This window comes from Sphaeramia orbicularis, chromosome 22, assembly GCF_902148855.1.
Source record: "Sphaeramia orbicularis chromosome 22, fSphaOr1.1, whole genome shotgun sequence".
Lineage (NCBI taxonomy): Eukaryota > Metazoa > Chordata > Actinopteri > Kurtiformes > Apogonidae > Sphaeramia > Sphaeramia orbicularis.
In genome coordinates, this window is record NC_043978.1 from 35,215,236 (window position 1) to 35,226,793 (window position 11,558).

General features: G+C 41.4%; 1 protein-coding gene and 1 long non-coding RNA gene across 3 annotated transcripts in view; one reads left to right on the forward strand and one right to left on the reverse strand.

Annotated features, from left to right (window-relative positions):
* Positions 1-1,278: 1,278 nt before the first annotated feature.
* Positions 1,279-3,044, forward strand: LOC115414007 (uncharacterized). The gene is made up of 3 exons (XR_003934534.1): positions 1,279-1,294; positions 1,783-1,877; positions 2,501-3,044. It is a non-coding gene; the product is annotated as an uncharacterized LOC115414007 (long non-coding RNA).
* A 2,602-nt stretch (positions 3,045-5,646) lies between these two features.
* LOC115414004 (dnaJ homolog subfamily C member 17-like) overlaps positions 5,647-11,558 on the reverse strand; it is a 38,556-nt gene continuing 32,644 nt past the window's right edge. For both annotated transcript variants that reach the window (XM_030127176.1, XM_030127177.1), the window contains one exon: positions 5,647-5,932. In XM_030127176.1, the coding sequence (XP_029983036.1) occupies positions 5,894-5,932 (39 nt within the window). In that variant the 3' untranslated portion in view covers positions 5,647-5,893. The remainder of the gene's footprint in view (positions 5,933-11,558) is intronic.

An 11,558-nucleotide genomic window follows, 5' to 3' on the forward strand; every position in this document is an offset into this window, starting at 1 on the left:
TTAACAGGATAGATAAAACTTGAGAAGTCACATTCCTCAGGAACACTTTTTTCACACTTCACACTGTTGAATATCATGATTATTCACCGCATCTTTCCTCCAAGGGGAAAGCAATTTCACTGCTGGATGAAAATGTTTAGACAGCGTGAAAGACAAGGTGGATGACTCTGAAAGACAAGCAGCATGAACAGCGGGTGACAATGATCTTGGAAGCCAGTAGGTGGCAATCTTCTCAGCTATCCTCAGCAGCCACCTGTGTCTCTGAATGAAGGCTTTTCAAATTACAGGCTCTGGATCCTTTCAGGAGGCGGTAATGACATTGTCATGACCCATACACTTGGCAGTAAACAAACAGCATCCATGCAGTCTCACAAACCAGGAGCCATAGCTGTATTAACAGTAGTGACAATATATGATAAAATCTTAACAAAAAACAACATTTTATTTAATGGTAAGCCACTTTGCTGAGGGTTATATGCCTAAAATTGAGTGTGGCATGTCGAAATGAGCTCTGGTTTGCTTGGATCCATGTCTGCCTACCATCACAGTACCAAGCTGTGATCAGGCTTTAAATTACCCTTCCCACAGAGCATGGCATGCAAAGCTGAACTGAATGTCTGTCAGGCTCTTCTGGCATCAGTAAGACATTGCAGTCACATTGCTGATTTTATCAGAGTCCTCGCCATTGTTGTTTGCCTTTAGTCTATGTCTTTCATTTCCCTCTCAGTCCACAACCCTGAGCCAGAGTTATTATTGCTGCTCTGAGGAGGAAATAATAAATCTCTGACAGGGGAAATTACAGTTCCAGACAGAGTAGATTCAACATTTAAGGTAGCGAATACAAAGTGTTTGCACCTGCAGAGATCTAAAAGGGGACTTGGAATTATTAATTAAACTAATTATATTCGTTTAATTCATTGATGATGAATGGTGGTGAATGATAATTTACGTCAGTCTACACTGCAATACATCCTTTTTTGTTTGCACATGCGCATTGGCTGGTGTTCCTCATGTCAACAAATGTCAACAAACCACCGATCACACTAGTTGAGCAACACTTGTGCACTGGGCAGGGCAGAGCTGTTGGCGGATGCTGAGAGGCGGACTGTGATTGGTCCGTGGCGGTGGGTGTGTTTCCCGCATTCCGAAAAGAGCTGACAGCAGAAGCTCAAGTTGGAGAGGGGACTGTCGCGACTCCTCAGTCATTCCCAGGAGAATAGCGGTCCAACGCCAGCGATAAGGGATGCCTTACATGTTGATCAGCACGCAGATCCGACTGTGTGTATCTCGCTCTGTAAGTGACTAGTCATGCTTTCAGTGAAGACGCGTTCGAGTTGGAACGGATTTATCTGCCCGCGTGCGATTGCGCGTAATGCGATCAATCAAGGTCGCCACTTTGATATGCTGCAGCTGCCTATAATATTCTGTATGCTGAAAACAACAAACAGTAAAAGCCTAGAAAGGGAAGCACGCAGAGTGTGCATGGTTGTTTTTGCCATGTTGCCCTAAATTGAAAAACACATGTTGCCCTGTCATCAGACTCTAGTTGCGCATGTTCATTTTGTTGTGTGCAACTTTCCAATAACCTAATTCTACAGCCCCTGAGTATAGGATCATCTATTTTAGGCTGCCCCATTATTAGAGATTATGATCTGCACCTGCCACAGGGATGCAGGTGCAGCCAGTGACTGACACACAACAGATACTATTTTAGCAAATCCATCATGTCTCAATCTTCTGAAGGAAGCTTTATAGTTAATGTGCCAAATTACTGTCCTTTAGGAGAATGGTCCAACAAATGTAGGAGATGAGTATTCCGATCCAGCTGTTATGAATTACCTGGGAGCAAGGAAAACAACCATGCTGGGAAACAATTTGTAAGTATTGAAAATGTGGAACACTTGTTATTGCAGCTGGGGTGGGGGGTGAATGTAAATGTGGCAGCAGGTAACCAGTCAAATAAGGGCAAGAAAGACTTACTTTCAACAGAGTAAACATTTCTAGCATGATTTTATCATTTCAAATCATCTCTACCGCAGTCTACCGTACAAGGAGTAGTAAACTCTAATGGCAGGATTCCAATAGCTACACCTGCATGTGGAATCAACTCCCAGGTGTATTGTAAATGTGCTCACACTGGACCATATTTCCATATTTAGGCACTTAACACTGGCGTTTCTTTCATTTTGGCAGTCACTGTGTACATATTGACGACAGAGCTAAGATCAGGTCATATGGAGGAAAAAAACTCCACTGTGGTTGAGGGAGGCTGCTTTGCGATTTAGAATAAACCATTCAAGCTGATGGAATACAGATCGTGGAAGTGTTGTCATTGGCAATCTGATTCAAATGCTGCTGGGAAATGAACCAAGGTGTGGAAGGAAGTGAACAAGCACCAGAACAATTAACAGCATTGTACTTTCCAAGCAAAGTTTACTGAAAGACAGAGAAATCCCACATCTGTGGAAAGTAGAATTACTTTGTGTTTATGCTCATTTAGTTCCGAGTACCATGTGGATGACCCACCTCGCCTGGTGTTGGACAAGCTGGAGAAGATCGGCTTCCGCGTGCTGACGATGACTGGGGTGGGACAGACGCTTGTGTGGTGCCTCTATAAGGACACGGAGTGATTCATCAAGCTGTGTTAGATTTATAGTAATGACTGCATTTCAAGGCCTTTAAGTGGGAGACTGAGTCATTCTTAGAAGTTAGTATAGTAAAGCTGTACATTCAATCCATTAATAACTACAAGGACGCCATTGTCACAAGAGGGTAAAGTTCAGTATTGAGATTATCCCCAACACACAGTTTCAGATTACATCATATGAGTTATAGGGGGATAAAAACACACACATTCCAAAGAATTAATCATTAACATTGCTTATTTACTCTTCAGTCAAAGGGACCAAGTGTAATGGCCAGTTTTTTCTATGAATGTATGATGTGTGAAGTTGTTTAAAGGCAAAATTATCTGTGCAAAAGATCTCAACCATCCTTCTATTCTGTCCAGATGAATAAAACCACATGCTAGATAGGTTTACTTACAATTCTGTGTAAAGATGTTTTTAAGTGTATCATATGCTTGTGATTACATGATGTAATGCTGTGGATTGTTTGTGTACGTATTAAAGAAAACAATTTGCAATCATTTTAAGATTCAGCAGAAATACTATATTGCCTTCCGTAATTCAATATGCATAAACTTCACAAACTGTAGCATCCCTTGTACAAAGACGAGGGTATCACTGCGGGCCGTTTAAGTGCAGGAGTCTGTCTGTGAGAGCCAGAAAACACTGGGTGGTTTCATTACAGGCCCAGGTCTGCCAGCACATGTCTGGGGCCAGCCTGGATCACTATCCTGCAAACCAGTAACCTTTGCCAGGCAGCTAACAGCCAAACTTATACCAGACCTGCTGCCTCACACATGACTTAGCATCCACCTCCGTGCTAAAGATTAAAAGATGCTAGTACTCTCTAGTAGTTTGGCCATAGTGGATCCAGATACTGCATGCAGCTCATCTTTGATATGGACAATGCGAGGAAGAACATTTTGAAGATTCCAAGGATGTGCTGTAATTACTGGTGGGATAGACTGTATGACAGGCTCATCCTCCCATCCTGGTTCGCATGCAGCACAAGCCACTGTGGGCTCAGGGCAGGGTTGGTGGTGAATGTGTTTCCTGTAATTGTATTTCCTCTGTTGTCATTTGGACAGAGTTTGTGTGTTTCTGGGTTGTTGTTTTTTTTTCACATTGCCGGGATATGAAAAAGGCTATGCATAAACAAAACCATGTGATGAGGGGATTTTGCAGGAGGAGAGGAGCAGATGTCTCCCACCACACCGCTCTGCTCCACAGCTGGACATTGTGTAACATAGCCACGGCAAGGCAGCACAGCAGTGGCAAGCAGATGAATGACGGGGTTTGGATGTAACAACGCTGCCATGTTGCCCCTAAATAACCATAACGCAGAAGAAATCCACATAGGCTCACAAATACAGACACAGCATTACACCACAGTCCCTCTAGGGACAGGGGAATAAGACTATTTGAATGGATAGATGTTCCACAGGCAGCGGACCTTATTACAAACATAGAGTGACCACAACAGTCTGGAACTGTAAGCTCTGACTTAATATGGGTCACTGAGCGGTAGCGTGTCACTTCAGAGAGCATAAATCAGAAATACAGAGTGTCTACAAGGTATTTGTTGCATAAGCCTATTGTGAAACAGCTTAGAACAATAATTTAAGAGGAAATTTGTTTAAGTCAGTATCAAAGGACAGACAGTTTTGGATGGAAGTGGCATGTTCTTCCATTTAACCAAGTCCATTGCTTCTAATGGGAGTAATCTTTAGTGAAGCAAAATAAATTCGAAACAATCACTTGGATGCAAACACATCTATTGCGTAAAATTTTGGCCTTAGAGTATAATACTTCTGCCGGCTACATTATGCATGAAGAAAAAGTAAATGATCATGTACTAAGAATAACACCACTGTCATATCAGTTCATTCAATGTAAACTTGAAGCCAGTGTTTTTAGAGGGGTTATTTCACATGAAAATATTGAGTTACCAATAATGTATATATAATCTACATCAGTAGATACCGATCTTAATGCATTGGGACTCCTTAAAATCAAGGCACATCCATGTATACGTTACCTCTCGTCACAGTTTATGGAATTATCATGATATTCAGTTGTGAGCAGTTCAACTACAGTATTTGTCAAGAGAAAATGAAATACCAAAAAAAAATACATAATTGGATTTATCCATGGATCCCTCAGGGGAGTCCTGACCCCAGGATTGGGAACCACCGATCTACATTGTTTAAAGCGGAATAGTGAAATACATATCAACTCAGGGAGTACATGTTCTTGATGTCGCATACATATCTACCACATGAGGGGCTGAATGAACGGTGCTGCACAGCCTTGAAATTGCCCAGTCCACAAAGCCCCTTCAGTCTGGAGTAGAACTTTGGATACACTGTACACAAACCCAGAGAACAATCATCTAAACCACTGAATCTATAATGGAGGGTCTCCAGAGTATGTTCACTTTTCATCACACGAGGCCACAAGAATTCCCATAAAAGCCTACCTAGTCTTCCAATCTCAGTCTAATTACTGGTTTAACATGGGGGTGAAATGATTTCCACGTATTCACATTGCACTGTGCGGTTTGGAGTCCTACAACACTCAGCTCATTCCAAAGACTTAGTGAATGAGTATGCAGACGAGGCTGATTTTTACATTACACCCTGTTGGCTACGATAATGAGGTAATGGGATGTCACAGCTAACCAGCCAGTGGTTGACAGATGCAAGTTACATCATTACAGCATTTTGATTACGTGTGGTGTTGCATGGCCAATCTCCTTTCATAACTTAATGCACGAAGACTAAAGCCTGACTGGATACCTGAAATCTGCAAATATCATTTTATAAATTACCATATATTAATGGTACACTTACATACAATATGGTCACCCTTAATACTAATTATCCTTGTATATCCCTGTATGCCTACCTCTGGGATCACTCAGCTTCACTGCAAATCCTGCTGTGACACTCAGTTCATCTCTAGTCTTTTCCTCCTTCCATCATCCTGAATTAGTATCAAAGTGATAAACAGACACAGATTTAAAAACAGTTCTCCACATTTATTAACATTTGTTTGGCCACACAATGAATAACATTTTAAAAAGATAACAAAACACATAAAGAGGCTTTATGAAACTAAAGCCCAACAGAAGTATTCGATTAATGGTTGCAGGCTGATACCAAGCTGGGTCTTTCCGTGTTATGATCTTGCATCTTCCTCCTCATCCTCTCTCTGCATTTGTTCTATAAGTTTCTGTCGCTCAGCAGCTTGCCTCATCCTCATCATCACAACGCTTTCGTAGTCACGCTCATTTGTGAGGCACCCTGTGGGAGAGATAGACAGACGATGTTAAACAAGTGACAAAAGCACATAAAATGTTGCTTCAGTGGTATCATGTGTGAATGCTTGTCACCGTTTGTGTTCTGTGCCATTGATTGAATAGATGAATGACTTTCATCTATTCAAAATGTCCAAAAAGAATTATGTATGACTCAGACATATGTATAGCACAGCCTTTGTCTTTTTTACAATCAATATCCAAGGAAAAATATCCATCAAGCTATTACATAAACAAAGTCGTAAACGAGTCAAACATGTCTGCGTTTTGTATCCTGACAACAGCAACAAAGGGCAGCATACGGAGCAAATGACACCACTGTCCCCATCCACTGTCTGTTTGCTTTCACAACCAGAATCTGTGGGAGCACAGCAGACTCGGACAGATGCTCTCATCTCAGTTACCATCAGCATAACGGCAGGGAGAACATGCATGAGACAGCAGCCCACAGAACAACTGTGACAGGGTAATTCCGCCGCCTGAGGTCATTAAACCCCAAAATGTGGGCTGGGATTAGGCCTGGCAGTCGCTTGGCCTCTCACTGTGTATGATTACTTTGAAGGGCTTGGGCTTGGACGACGCTGGCTAGAGATTCTCTTACTGCGAAGGGAATCTGAGAGGGCAGCCACTGGCTAATGGCTAATCAAGCAGGGTGGAACACAGGCCAGACGTCTTCCACACACAGGCTGCAATGTGTGCGGTCACAAATGCCACACACAAGCCAGAACACACATCCAGGCAAAGACAGAGACAAACTAAAGATGTGAGAAGATGCTTTCTGTAGTAATAAAGTAGCATTAGTACTAGACCAAAAATTAAAGCTACAATATGTAAGATTTGTGTATGTGCTTTGGAGTCTGCAGAGCTGCTCACTTGCTGATATTTTTAAGACAACAGTAACTAGTGTTGTACTCTCAGGGGAGCCAGCAGAAGGATTTTCACTGAAAAACAGCACCAGTTCTCCACATACAGTAGTGGAAAAAAGTTTTCAGACGCCCTTAAAATGTTACATAATCTCGAATATTATCATGAAATATTTGCAGAAAAATATTTTTTTGTGATTCAAAAGGTGTGGCTGCATCAGACAGACATAAACAAGTGCAAATGATTTTTTTGTTTCTCAACAGGAAAACAATTTAACCATTTTTGACAGTTTCAACACGTCATGCCCTGGATGTGTTTCATTATCTTGCTTAAACATCCAGTTTTGCCCTTGACAGAACAGTGCACATGCAGAAGGGAGCACGTGGATTTCTAGAATGGCACAATAGTTAAATGACTTAAAGAGTGATTCTTAATGCAGTCTATCACAAATACATGGGGTGTCCAAAAACTGTACAAGTCAGACTACAGGCTCCATCAACAAATAATGAGCTCCTGCCACAAAAAAATACTATAATACATATGTGCAAATCTCACATACATCCTTTTCCATTTTTATTTTTTGTGTCTATATGAATATAAAAACAGCATTTTTAAATAAAACTATCCACCTTATATATGCAATGGCACCAAACACAATTATACAATGTGTCTGTTATTTGTTTAAAAAAGTTTAAAAAAAAAACAAAAAAACAACTAAAGCACCACCGGCAGCCAATGAATAGAGAGAAAACTACAACTTGTTTGCTCTCCAGTCATTCATAGTTTGTGTTTCGATTTTTTTGTTCAGCAAGAATTGTCTCCAAGGAAGCATTATCTCATTTTCGCAATTTTGGCTTTTAAAGCCATCATTCAAAACAAAAACTCCATTAATCATATTAATTTGATGTGTCCCCCAACCTTAAGTAGGATTATCCAAATATGTAAAACACACATGTGAGACCATCATCCCATTATGGAGGGGGATGGAAGACATGTGTCCAAAGAGTAAGCCATTGTTTTATACATTTATATTCAGGAAGTCTGGTGGGCCAAGGAAGTGTCTCTTTAGCAAGACAGTGAGCTGCAGGAGAGAATGAGCGAGTGTGTGCACGCATGAAGAAGTGGGAGAGTAAGGAGAGGTGGGCTTTGTCAATGCACTCACAGAGCAAAAGGCATCTGGAAAACATCATGGGGACTCCAGCATCCATGTGCTGAGAGAAAGAGGGCAAGTATGGAGGAAGAAGAGAGGAGAGGAGAGGGTGTGTGAGGAGAAGTTACCCCCCCACACACCCCGCCCCTGGATTGAGGAAAGCTGCTATTATCATTCCAGTAATGTGAGCTCAAGCCCTTGTCTGACACGTAACTATGAAATATCACGCGAACACCATTAGGTAAATAAACAGCTCTTGCATCTTCAAATTAACAAAACACAAGCAAGTATACAAGGAAGCCCCTGGAAATGCACCCTTACTCTTCAGCACATATAGTACTCTACTCTACCCTCTACTGGCCGCTCAGCTGAAGTGCACCCAAAGTAAGAAATGTTTGACCTTTTGTCTACCCGGTGTGGTCACTGGCAGACTGTACCAGGCGCTTGATGTAGGGGAATTCTGACCATTAACAGGTGCTTTATGGGCAGTATGACGCACTGCTTCCCAGGATGAGGGATGTTTCCTTGCCGGGGGTGTTAACTTACAATGTACATGTTTAGCCAGTGCATCATTCTGTAACTAAACATTTGTTGTGTTCATATGCACGTGTGTGTGTGTGTGCGTGGGTGTGTGTTGGAGAAACTCTGGGGCCCAGGGTGAGTAGGAAACCACAAAACACAAACAATGGGCCCCCCGTACAAAGCCAAGAGAGGAGGGTGCAAGGCCACCGCCGAGGTAGGATAGTAGTAAAACACACGCACATTCACACTCAGACAAGCTGACAAGTAGCCATGTGACATCAGTAAAATGGCTAGGCCTCCAAAAAGCACACCCCATCCTGACCCCAGGCAGTAATGACATCATGATTACCACCAGTGTAGTGAGTCAGCCGGTGCAACACGCTCTCAGACTCCTTCCCACACACAGCAGGAGACTTCTCGCAGTGCAGGTGGCCACTGCGTTCCCCCGGCACGAGTTGTCAGATCAGCTGCGCATTACAACACTCCTTTAAGTGTGTTTGGGAGAGACTGGTGTAAGAGTGTAAGCATGTGAGCATGGGTGACTGAGGAATGTGTATATGAACTGAGAAGTGTCAAGTCCACGAACTGAGAGATGACACAGCCGCTATCTCACCCATACTGGGGGGGGGGGACAAGGACTAGTTCTACTGTTGACGAAGTCTACAAAGAAGTGAAAACCAAAGGAAAAACCAGCGTTAAATCCTTTAATAAGATGTTGGGACACCACAGTGCCATCAGGGTAGTTTCAATGCTTATGCCGTAGACTGTCAATGTCTGCGCTAAAGTCAAGCTGCATTATTTCTGATGTAGATTTCTACTGATATGATGTTGACGGCTGTAAAGAACTAATGTTTAACATGTGGGTTCAACCCCCCCATACCAATTCATTCAAATCCCTGATAACGTGAATGTACATTTTCCCTGTTTCTCCACTTATTACATTTTTTCTTTGCATTTGCTGCTCATCTGTAAACAATACCAATCACTACAGGTGTAATGATTTCACATTTTCGCTGTCCATTGTTATTTAGATGTGACAATATGAAAAAAACAGGCACAAACTCCACATATGTAAAGTTCAGTGTGTAATCTTCAGCGGAATTCATCAATACAGGTGCAGATTACAACTACCCCATGTCTTCTCCTCTACTCTACAGCACAAAAGGCCCAAGTTATGGACTTTTTGGCTGATGAGACATTAACCCTCGTCCACATTCAAACAGAGTAGGTGCAGTAAAGCCAGCTGACATAAAACAGAAAAAGGAACATAAGACATAATTTCTGGGCTTATATCAGTGGTTCTCAGTCTTTTTCAGTGGGGGCCCCCCTTTGGAGGATGAAAAATCTCCAGGCTCCCCTAAACCCCAACAACATTGTAACAGTGGTGCAATTATATCTTTTATTGAAAGAAGCATCAATATTCTAACTCTAGTTTTTGATTTTCTTTGAATAATTTTTTGTTCAAATTAAAAATAACTTTTTGCTTGAACAATACAAATAAACTCAACCAGACTGCTCCCTGAGACAACATTTTTCCAAATAAAAATAGGCAATGCATAATTATCTTACAACTATGACAATAAAGTTCCTTTTTTTTAGAACAACAAACAAATTTTGGTAACAAAGACGAACATTTGAACAATGTAAGTGGCTGCAATGAGCCCATTTCCATTGCACATCTCAGAACGTTAAAGTGTAAACTGTACAAACTGTGCAAAAACAGAACATTGCACATTTTTCTTTTCCAGTCCAATCCTTGTCCATTGTCCAAACAAACTCTTTGTCTAGTCCAGTCACATATTATCATGGCAGCAGATTTGTTTGTTGCACATCCCTAAAATGAGTCCACGTTGCTCCAATGCTAGAACATCAGTCCCACCTGCTACATGTTCTAACCTAAAGAAAAAAAAACACCCAGGAATGATCCCATGCACGCTCTGGCAAGCCTTCACACCTCCCTTAGGGGGCCCACCCCACATTTTGAGAAACACTGGCTTATATAGTGCAATATGTTGGACTCTGTGGAGGTGACTTGCACATTCAACAGTTGATTCTATCGTAATGAAAATTAGGGCTGTCGACAAATATTCTGAAATGAATTATTTTTTCAACCTGTAAACAAAAACAGATATCCGGTTATGTAAATTTTTATTCTACTGTATAGCACTGCCATTGTTGGTCTCATGAGATCTCACCTGTGTCTGAGCCGTAGCCTAGAGAGCAATGCATGATGGTCAGAAGTCACACAATGTTACCACACCAAGCTATTGATGGCACAGATTTAACAGCCCAACTTGGCCAAAGAGAGTGATTTGCACTCTGAGAAACCTATTAAGACCCATTTGGAAATACTTTGGATTTTGGTCAGTAGATGGCAAACTTGTGGAACCACGAGATAGTGTTGTATGTATGGTACGATACACTGAGCACACCAGACTTTAAACCGCAGACACTATGGACCCTCAGATAGTACTGGAATGTCAGTGTATGTATATTATGTAGATTTTGCCCCAACCTTCGAATAAGTCAGTGCCTGCAGCATTCTATGGCAAGTAATACATTGATTTTACACCTGGAAGTATAAATAATGTAGGATAATCAAAACACAGCTCATTTACAGTGTCAATTCAATTTGATTTGGTTTTGTAACGTGCAGGTATCGGTGTTTATGACTGATATCATAATGGCTTGCTGTCTTGTGGACAAAGTTAGGGGGAAAATAATAATAATAATAATAATGATAATAATAATAATAATGGTTCAAACGTTCCTTTTTTTTTTTTACAATGAATTATTAATAATTGCAATTTTTTGCCAAGTTAGCTCTAATGAAAACACAATTCCTATCCAGATGACTATACATTAATGAAAATATAATTACCTCTGCCAAGGAGGTTATGTTTTCATCAGGGTTTGTCTGTTTGTTTTGTCTGTCTGTTAGCAAGATAACTCAAAAAGTTATGGACGGATTTTGATGACATTTGCAGGAAATGTTCGTACGGGCACAAGGAACACATGATTACATTTTGGTGGTAATCGGGGGGGGGGGGGTGATCTGCCTTGGCAGAGGTCTGCA